Raw genomic sequence first — 10,423 nt, 5'->3', positions numbered from 1 at the left:
ATTATTTTATTTCATCTGCCCATTTTAAATAATTAATGAACATCTCTGCTGGGGAAAACTAGTTGGCAAATTTACCATCTCTTCAACAGCTTTATATTGGACCTTCAAAGGGTAATTCCGACAGTATTCAGCCCACCCACAAACGAAACGTCAATTATTCAAATAGAATTGCTAAAATATGTAGACTGTCGTGACGTTTCGAAGCACTCGCCAATTTAATTACAGTTCCATCAAATGCACACACTCAAGGCAAAAGCAAAAAATATTTAAAAATGCAGACAGGCCATTCAGTTTGTGTGTCGTTTTTTTTGCCAGCTATGAGATTTTGTGAGTACGGCAATTGTGGGAACACATTAAAATATGAATAATGTATAATGAATTACTGGAGACCTCTCAAAAGGGCTCTTTGTGAAGTTGTAGGTTTTTAAAACAATTTTGAAGTTAAGCTTTTGATATATGTACCTCCGTCCAAAGTTAAGTTAAACTCATTTTATTTTCTAAAATAACCAAACGTCACAGAAAAAAGCCACCTGTCCCAGTTTTGTATTTACGTAAGCTCAAAAAATTGCCAAGTAATTTGTGTTCAGTTAAGATTCGTGATTCCATAAGTACCGCTCATTAAGTCCATTTATCAATTCAGTTAAGGGCATGTTAAGCCCACTACTTACCAGTAATAATTATCTCTATAAGCCTAATGACTAATAACCATATTCGAGGCGCACAAAAACAGAATCTGACGCCCCAATGCGAAAACAATTTGCGTGCAAACAAAAAAGCTCTGTTACTTACAAATGACGCCCACTGTAGGCGTTGTTGCCTGGGCATTGCAATACTTATCTACATAATAATTTAGTGTTGCTTTAAATGGCCTTTAGCCAATTGATCTGATACTGAGATCTTGTTAAACAGTAGGCACTCTCTTCCCGGCGAACAAGGCGTTGTTCCCTGTCGGCTGGTCACAAAACAAACAATAAAATTAAATAATTACAAGTCGTGAGTGAATTTCACGCGAAACCAAATGCTGATGCACACACTCTGATAGTGGGCCAAAAAAAGAGGCTAAACTGCAGAGTCGCAAAGCCACACAGAGCTGGTTGAATATTCGAAAAATGCGCAACGGATGCCTCTTGACCAGTGGACATTGCAAAAAGCCCGTTTTATATCGATGACAATGTCCCCAAATAAGTGCCAACAACTGAGCCAGATCCAAAAGTTGCCCGAACGAAGGAGGGTGCATCGCTACGCAGACAAAATCAAACCACGCACGAATGCCGCCAGACGATACCAAACTCCATACTCCATGTCATACCATGCCATACCCAAAACAAACCATACCAGTCCTGCATAAAAGGAGAGTATCCCACTAAATTCCTGGAACATGTTTAAACGATGTCGAGCATTCGGAAAAAAGAGTAATGTTCGCCGGCATCCCGACCATGGTGACAATCTTTTTAGCATAAAATCAAAGTAAGTACTCGATGGATACTTCCAAAATCGGTGACTCGCGGCCGAGATGATTTGATAAGTGGTCCAGCTATACAAATGCTGGCATTCCTTCATATTCTCGGGGGATGAAGAAGAATGTATAAAGTTGTAAAAATATATCCAAGCTATGCATTAAAACATTGCCTTTTTAATAATAACTTAGTTAAAGTTACAATTTCATGTAGGGAAATGCCATAATTATCTGCTAAATATGTTTAGGATCTGGTTAATCAATTATTATCTACAAAATTTGAAGTCGATATAAAAAATTTTAAGAATTTTATTATTTAAAATATATATAAATTAATTTTTGGATTTAAGAACGATCTACAAAGTAAAAGAATTTAATATAGAATAATATTGTCTTTGATAAAAATGCACATTATACCTTCTATCATGTTCAATTCAAGGAAAGTTTAAACTTACTGTTTACGACACCGCATGATTGCACTATGCAAATTAAGCATTAAAAGCAAGTATATACAATAAACACAGGTAGCATCAACAAAAATGGCAAGCCATGAGGGTCTGTAATTAAGCTTAAGTAGATGAATGCGTCGCTGGTGCGTGCGAATTGAAGTCCCCGAGCAAGGACCCACTGGAACCGGAGAACGCACCCACTTTTCAGGTGTTTTCGTGGGGGTCAGCTATAAAAGGACACTCCGCATGGCTGGCGCAGCTTAGTCGCCTTTTAAGCGTCCTGTTTCGTGGACAATGGCTGAAACCAGGGAGGACGAGGAGAAGAAGCCGGGCATCAGCATTCTGCCCGGTCCGGAGCTTTTAACCCTTCCCGGATTCGATACCCGGGCCAGCATCGCCTCGGCTGCTTTGAGTGATGTGCCCAGCGATGTGATCATCAAGTCTCGCATTCGATATGGCAGTACACTATCCGCCTGCAAGGGCTTACTTCTGGAGTACGCCAAGAGTACGACCATTCACGGCATACGATATATCTTCGAGGTCCACAGACCCATCTATGAAAAGTGTGTTCTTAATACGAGCAATTACTTTGAAATAACTTTTGTGTCTTTCAGACTTTATTGGCTATTCTTCACTTGCATTTCCGTTTACTTTGCCATCTCCCTAATCTGGGATACCTATCTGAAATGGCAGGACTCACCGGTCATTCTAGGCTTCGATGAGACCCTGGTGCCAGTGCATAAGATACCCTTTCCCACCATTACCATTTGTCCGGAGATCAAAATGGAAAGGAATGTCTTTGACTACACGAACGTATCGCGACTGCTTTGGAATGAGTACAAGCAGAATGGCAACGTCAGCGATTTGGAGGATGAAGAGTTGAGTATTTGGGGCTAAAATTAAACAGGAGCTAATTTAAGATATAAGATAGTGTCAAGAACTTTTTATTTGACTTTGTAATTTGTAACTTGTAATATAGAAGCAACCCCATACCCTTTTAACTTATATATTCCCTGTAAATTTCCCCTTTAAACGACTACGAATTTTCTAATTTTGTTAATGATAACTTTCAGAATAGTCAATTTTTTGTGTTAAGTAAATGTTCGCACCCAATTTGGTTGTTATAATTTTGGAATTTATTTATTAGCTAAATATGTATCCTTTTTTTAAACTCCCCAGCTTGGCCCGAATGGCAGCTGCAATGCATCTTTGTGATCCGGATGTGGTGGAGCGATTCACGCCATTGCTATCGCAGTTAAATCCTCCGTACGTGGACGTAACCCAGACACTGATTGATTTGAGTATATCGAAGAACGAAACGGGGCCATTTTGCAAGTGGAATGGACGGTTCTACTTCTGCGATAAGATATTCGACTTTGTGGCCACGGACGAGGGCATATGCTATCAATTTAACGGCCTGCGACCGAAGGACATTTATCGCGACGAGAAGTTCATCAGCTATATCGACCCGGATGTGGTGAACTTCAACAACTACTTCGACGTGGAGTTGCCGCCGTGGAACAACATAACCGGGAATTGGTCACTGGACACGGGATTCGTGGACCAAGGCCAGAATGCGTATCCCCAGAGGACAGTGTTCTCATCGGTGAAGAACGGCTTTTTCGCCTTTCTGCAGGGTTTGCAGCACAACTTTGACTACGATTGTCGCAGTTTCAAACAGGGCTATAAGGTGTGTTAACACAAAAATGGGTGTGGATCTGTGCACAGCTAATGGGTAATTTGACAGGTCTTTCTCAACTCCCCGGAGAGTGTGCCGCTGACGTCGGGCAATTATATCCTGGTGCCCCATGGCGATGAGGTCCTGGTCAGTGTGCTGCCCGCTTATGTCGTGTCCACCGACAATTTGCACGAAATTACTTCAGATAAGTGAGTTGTGAGGTGTTACAACAAAATGGCAAATTTTCAATCGAAATATTTTTTTATAGACGTCAGTGTCTGTTCGATGATGAGCGCTCGCTGCGCTTCTTCCGGTCATATTCGCAGAGCAATTGCCAAACCGAATGCCTGGCCAACTACACGGTTGCCAAGTGCGGTTGCGCCAAGTTCTGGATGCCCAGTGAGTGATCTTAAAATTGGCCTTTAAGGCCATTATATCAATTGAATTTTGCCCTAGAACCCGTGGGAACTCCCGTCTGTGGGCTGAATGACATCACCTGCTACACAACTGCCCAGGATGAGCTCTATGCCTTGCTGCAAAATCAAACAATGGCCAAAAGTATTGATGACAGTGCCGATATTACCTGCAACTGCATGCCTGCTTGTACTTCACTTGAGTATAATTTCGAGATATCCCGGGCCAAATACGACATCGCCAAAACCATTCGAGCCTTTCGCGAAGTATACGAGCATACAGAGTGAGTAACTAATATTCTGGTTGAATATAAAAACAAATACTTTATAATCACACGATATTAAAAATCTACTAAATTATCATATGTAAACCATTTAAATTCAAAGTATTCAGGCCATTTAACATGTATAACGTTACAATCGTTTAGTGCCATTGGATCTCGACTCTCCGTTTACTTCAAGGAGCATCAGTTTACGGCCATCAAACGCACAATTCTTTTCGGAGTCTCCACTTTGATTTCCAACTGCGGTGGCATCTGCGGCTTGTTTATGGGAATCTCGTGTCTCAGCTTCCTGGAGCTAATCTATTTCTTCTGCATGAGAATCTGCGGCAGTTGCCGCGACCGGCGTAAGCATAAAAACCAACAGCAATGTTCAGTGGATTTACCGGATGATGAATCTGAGAAATAGTTGTTGGGCTAAAAGATCATAAAATACGATTTTGAAGTGCCCATAAAGTTGTGTATGTAAAACGTGCACATTTGGAAATAAATCGATTTCAATGCAAATTATAGCCTACTGTTTTACTTAAGTCAACTAAACAGCAACATAAAGTTGTCTAACATAAAGATATTTCGCACTTTCAATGACAAATTCCGGTAGTAAGGTTACATATAAATGCATTTACTTAAAGCTCCAGCAACAAATCGATTACAAATTTAAAATGCATTTGATTAGCACACGGTTAGGGTAATTGATTTGATCCAATTAATTGATTGCAACACTCTAGCAAAACACTCAAATTAATTAAATATCCGAGATCGAAAACAATAACATAAAGTATTTAACCTGTTTTCATAGAAATTCCTTCGCTTTTCGTTTTACCCTTTCCGCCATATTTCATAAATGTCGAGAGGTCGAAACGTATATATTTAAATTTAATCTGTTCGCACCAAATGTCAGATCTAATGGATTTTGTCACTGGCCACAAATCATAAAAGAATATTAAAAACTTCAGCATTTTCAGCATTATTAATAAGGCACGACAATAAAAAATGTGTTCGCTATTTCGCTTTGATCTTTTCGTTAGGTCGTGTGGCTGTCAAAAAAAATGAAGGGGAGACGATGGAAATTTATCGCAGACAAATATTTGCCTTCAAGAAAGACACTCGAGAATCTGCAGTATGCGTATAGGTTAAGCCTCTAAATTCACATTTTTGTCACCGTTTTTTTACTCTTCTTCATTTTCGGATATTTTATGATAATTGTAAGAAGATTTCATATGTTATTTAATTTGTAAAGCAAACTTATATGTGTTTTTGGTTGACAAATTGTTGGCACAGCTGTTTGTGTTTTAAATAAGTCTATGGATTTTAGTTAATGACCCTCAAACCAATTCGCTTAAATTGTTTACGACTCTGGTGACGAAAATAAATTCCTATTGAAAGTCGCCAAGGAAATACGACCATTAGTACATATAAGAATATTATGCTAACATAAATCAAATGCAGTCTTAAATAATAAATTACCTTGATTTTCGCAACATCCCTAGAAATTTTTTAACAATATATTTCTTAAGACTTAAATAATACCGTGGAAAGGGAGATTATTTTAAGCTAAATAGATTAAAGCTATATAGTATAGACCAAGGGATTATTTTAAAGATTTGACATAGGCTTTAAACATCACACAGACATTTGGAAAATAATTTCACACAAGGAACCATAAATCAAGTACAATAAACACATTGTGTTTCATCAAGCAAACAGATCGTTAGGATACTGAAAAAATATAGTCTTATAGACTAAGAAACAATAACACACAATACCACCGTAAAGCTCATAAATAAATCGCACAAACTACAACGTACTCAGAACGTAGAAAAATGAATGTGAAACGAAAATACAAATTAGAAAAACAAATAAATAAAAATCTTAAGCTATGCCCGCCAGCCAGCCAGCCATCCAAGTCGAAGGCATTTTAAAAAGTATTTTCAAATTAATTTTTATTAGCAGGCGGCTAATAAACAAAAATAAAACCAACTCAAGCGTACCATCGCTGCGCACAGGAGAAAATATATAAATCTAGCTGGGAGAGCAGGGAAAACAAATATTTTTATTAGCATGTCGCGACATATTTCAAGGCACATGCTTAGAATAATGCAGCTAGTCGTCAGTGTTTAACAATTTCATTTGGAAAATTTGTATTTCTCGCCTTCTCACACTTTGTGTGTCTTTCAATTTAATTTATTAATCGTGCGTGTTCATCCGCACTACATTTGTGGGCGGCTAATGGCTATGGCATCGTCTTGGCTCGTTTCAGATCTGTCGTCTTGAAATAAGAAATGGTTTAGAAATTCTCTTGCCTCTTTTTTGTGGATTACTCAATGGACAGATAAATTGAGGTGCATATCCATTAAGGTTGTGGGTCATAACATATTTTAAGTTTCCATTAAAAATCAAGTATTTCCATTCAGTCTTTACTTAGCTTTATTTTTAATTTAAGGAACCAATCAGTTTAGAATACACGTAAAGCATTTATCATGAAAATGTTCTGCTTTCAATTAATTATTTAAATTTGTAAATTTAATCGCTGTAATTAAAACAGGATTTGCTCCCAATTTACAACTCAAATGTACCCCGAACAAGCTTTTGCCATATTAATCGTATTAATTTACATTTTCAAATTAACCAAATATATGGCTGAGCCTTCAAATTCATTTTATTTATGAATGCAATCAGTTGCAAACCAAATCAACTGCCAATAAAAAACGGGGTATATAAAATAACATAAAATTATTAAACAATTTTCATTAATCGATGGCAGTAATGTAATTACGATATACACAAAGGCCACGACCAAACCAAAACAATAATAAAAAAAAGATAATTAATTGTGACACAATTTTTTATGGCATTGCGTGCTGACAGATTTATGTTCATTTGCAAAAGAATATTTGTACGTTGGAATTTTTTGCATCGTTTGCCTCACAAATGTTTGTTATACGCACAAAAAGGTGTATGCTGATATTTATAGTTTACATAATGCTCAATTACGTCACGAAAAAGCACAATACGTTTTTAAGAAAAGAAAGGCAATTAAAGGCAACGTTCAACTACAGCGTGAACACAAACATATTAATAAAGATAAAAGACATTTTAAAACCAATTTATAAACGCGATTAAATTCAATTAAACAATTCCTCATTAACAACTATGAAAAGGCTCTCCAAATTAGCCATTGTGTTTAAGTATTTGCATATTTAAAATTAACAAAAAAAAAAAACATTCAAATAAAATAAGCTTCATATTTTAATAATTTAATGCGCATTTATTTTACACCGCCGCCCATTAATATATGTCAAACTCGTGCATAAATCAGTTTGACAGTTAAACGCTGCCGTTGAGAGGCAGAGAAGCCGATATAAAGACAGCTAAGGAAAGAGGGTAAAATATAAGTAGATTGAAACAAAGGTAAAGAAAATTATGTTAAAATTAAAAATACTCTTCGATATATAAACATGATGTTACATTTATTTTTTGTATTGCTTTTAAAATTGCTTAGAACTTTGAAATGACTGCACTTAACTGGGGTAGAATATGGAGTTGTAGGCGTATACGTAATAATTTTTTTTCAAATAAGTAAAGTATAATGACATCAAGAGAGTGTATCCGAACACCATTTTTGTTGTGTCCATACCTTTAACGATTTTGAAAATAAAATTGGTCTGGTAAAGGGTATCACTTGTGTTACTATGTATATTCATTACTTCCTTACCTACTTTGCAAACAAAGTCCACACAACGTAACCGTCTGTCATTTATACCCTCGACTGCCGCGGCACTCGAGACTGTCTGTCAGATGTAGAAATTGATTGATTTATGCATGCATTTAACTTTGTTTTGTGATTTTTTATTTTGCTCCCAACAGATAACCAATTAATGTACTAATGTAGCTAAACAAATGTTCAAAAATATCTTGGAGATAATTGATGAACAACATTTTGCAATCAACTTCCGTTTCTCTCAACTTGAGAAAAGTCTTAAAGAAACAACAATTAATCAATCAATTAACTTTAAACTACTTGGCCGTTTAAAGCAATTTATTTATATAAAAAAAACTTGAATAAAGCTAAATTTATTTAAGATTTAAAATTACGACAGCTAATTTCTTTAAATTGGTTGTATTTTTACACAGGGAGAATCACAGGTAACTTACATAATTTCTTTTGTACTGGCCTTAATAAAGAAGAAAGTAATGCTATACTAACCAATCGCCTTTTTAACATTTATAAATTGTTCATGTTGAGCTAAAAAATTGATTTTATTAAAAGTAAAAAAACAGAAACTTTAATTCTTTTCCCTAAACTTTATAAAAGCTCAATGAATTTAGTAATCAAAAGACTTAGAATTAACGATTTTAATAGTCGTTTTTTCTAAGTGCATTGCAAAAGAGTATTTAAAGTGTATGGCTTGGGGCTGAGCACTTAATCATAATCAACTGTCGCGAAACTTCCAAGCCTACCAATCTGGCGACCTACCTACCAACCCACATTACTAACTGTTATTTCCAGCGGGCCAGGCCAGCCTGCTGTTCGACTCCATCGTACTCCCATGAGCCGAAAAGATGAAAACAAAAAATACAAAATAGAAAAAAAAAGAATGAAAAATAAAAAATAAAGACAAAACCCAAAATGGAGAACTGTGCACATAAATCAAAAACGTTGACGCTATGATTATGGCAGCATTGCGAGCGATAGGTTTTTAGAGGCCTCCGAGACCAGAAAGAAAAATCGTGCGCAGAGGTGTTACAGCTCTGACAGTTATTCTATAAATTATGACAACTGACAGCTACATTTATAAGCCACAACTCTTGCATTCGTGCATAAATAAAACCGTTGACACATGGCAACAACTGAAACCGCATTAGCCGACTATAATAAGAACAAATGTCTGCTGATTGAGGTCCCAGCAGCTAATTAATTTGACCGCATTAAAAATTTATGCAAAGCAATTAATTTAAATATGGCGATGGTCAGCAAGAGATAAGTTCTCAGAGCAAGGGAAACTCTCAAGCAGCAATCTTGCAAGAAAATGAATTAATTTGCCACAGGGACAGGTAAAGTTTAAACTGTTGTCAGTTTATCTTATCGAAGGCATCTATATAATTAGCATAAAGCCATTTGGGGGGTGGAGTTGCCTCCGAATTAAAAGTGGTAGTGCACTCGTGTTGGCAAATACCTTTACATCGATAGCTGGCCAATTCAGGTTAAGTGGTAGTTTATTCGAGAAGAATGGTATTTAATTTTGTAGATATAGGCAGCAGATAGAGCAACACATTTAAGAAATGTTATTAAATCACTATCAAGATTGAACACCAAAATTTATAATGGGTTTGCATCTGTTTTATATAATATATTTTATATATTAAATAAGATGTACATTTTATTATAAGATAAATTTCCAATAACTTGTGACACATACCCTGCTCAATCAGTGACAAATAATAATGCCGTAAACAAATTCAATTCATTAAGTCGAAGACACTAAAAATATATAATCAGCAAGCAAACAAAGATATATGACATTTACATATCTATACGCAAAGACGGTGACAATCTATTATGGTGGAACACAAGGCAATTTATAAAAGCTTTAATTGTCACAGTCTCATAAGCTTGACATCATAAATCGAAGTATGATTGTGCAGAGCCATAAATTATAACATTAAGTCTTTTGAACTTCCTCATTGATTTGCATAGCATTGGCAAATCTATTGTCGGCACTTTTGTCATCTCATCTGATTGAATCTAAAGCAGTAAAGTATGTATTTAATAGGGAATTACATTGATCAGGCCAGTTGGCAAGCAAAATCTACACAAAAGTTCAGATCTTATTGAAAAGAACCGTAAAATCAAATTATGTATCTATTGTTTCGTGCTGACACCTCGTGAGCTATGTCATCACTTTACGTTTTGCCAGCAATTAACATAAATTAAAAACGAACATATACACTTATTAAAGCAATAAATTTGTGATAATTTTCCATAGATATTAATGACTTCTGACAGCCTGAACTTCGATAATAACATTGATAGCTTGAAGCAAACAATAAAAACACAATGAATTCCTTGTTTTAAGTGACAATTTTTGTTAAATTCACATATTTTTTTAAAGGGAAAGACTGTTGCATAAGCCTTCATAAATTAT

General features: G+C 36.0%; 1 protein-coding gene across 1 annotated transcript; it reads left to right on the top strand.

Annotated features, from left to right (window-relative positions):
- The first annotated feature begins 2,177 nt into the window (after positions 1-2,177).
- Positions 2,178-4,787, top strand: LOC108138651 (pickpocket protein 28). The gene is made up of 7 exons (XM_017260990.2): positions 2,178-2,468; positions 2,520-2,783; positions 3,085-3,595; positions 3,653-3,792; positions 3,852-3,982; positions 4,040-4,280; positions 4,425-4,787. Exons 1-7 carry the CDS (start codon positions 2,200-2,202, stop codon positions 4,684-4,686), a joined length of 1,818 nt encoding a protein of 605 aa, XP_017116479.1. The 5' UTR covers positions 2,178-2,199; the 3' UTR covers positions 4,687-4,787.
- The last annotated feature ends 5,636 nt before the right edge of the window (positions 4,788-10,423 follow it).

This window comes from Drosophila elegans, unplaced genomic scaffold, assembly GCF_018152505.1.
Source record: "Drosophila elegans isolate 14027-0461.03 unplaced genomic scaffold, ASM1815250v1 contig_814, whole genome shotgun sequence".
Classification (NCBI taxonomy): domain Eukaryota; kingdom Metazoa; phylum Arthropoda; class Insecta; order Diptera; family Drosophilidae; genus Drosophila; species Drosophila elegans.
The sequence above is the reverse complement of the archived record's forward strand: the minus strand, read 5'-3'. Positions and strand labels throughout refer to the sequence as shown.

Excerpts from the sequence above, each read along its gene's own strand:
- LOC108138651 (XM_017260990.2), top strand. The coding sequence starts at position 2,200 with ATGGCTGAAACCAGGGAGGACGAGGAGAAGAAGCCGGGCATCAGCATT. Across the intron at positions 3,793-3,851 it reads CACGAAATTACTTCAGATAA|ACGTCAGTGTCTGTTCGATG; the intron begins GTGAGTTGTGAG and ends ATTTTTTTATAG. Across the intron at positions 4,281-4,424 it reads GAAGTATACGAGCATACAGA|TGCCATTGGATCTCGACTCT; the intron begins GTGAGTAACTAA and ends ACAATCGTTTAG.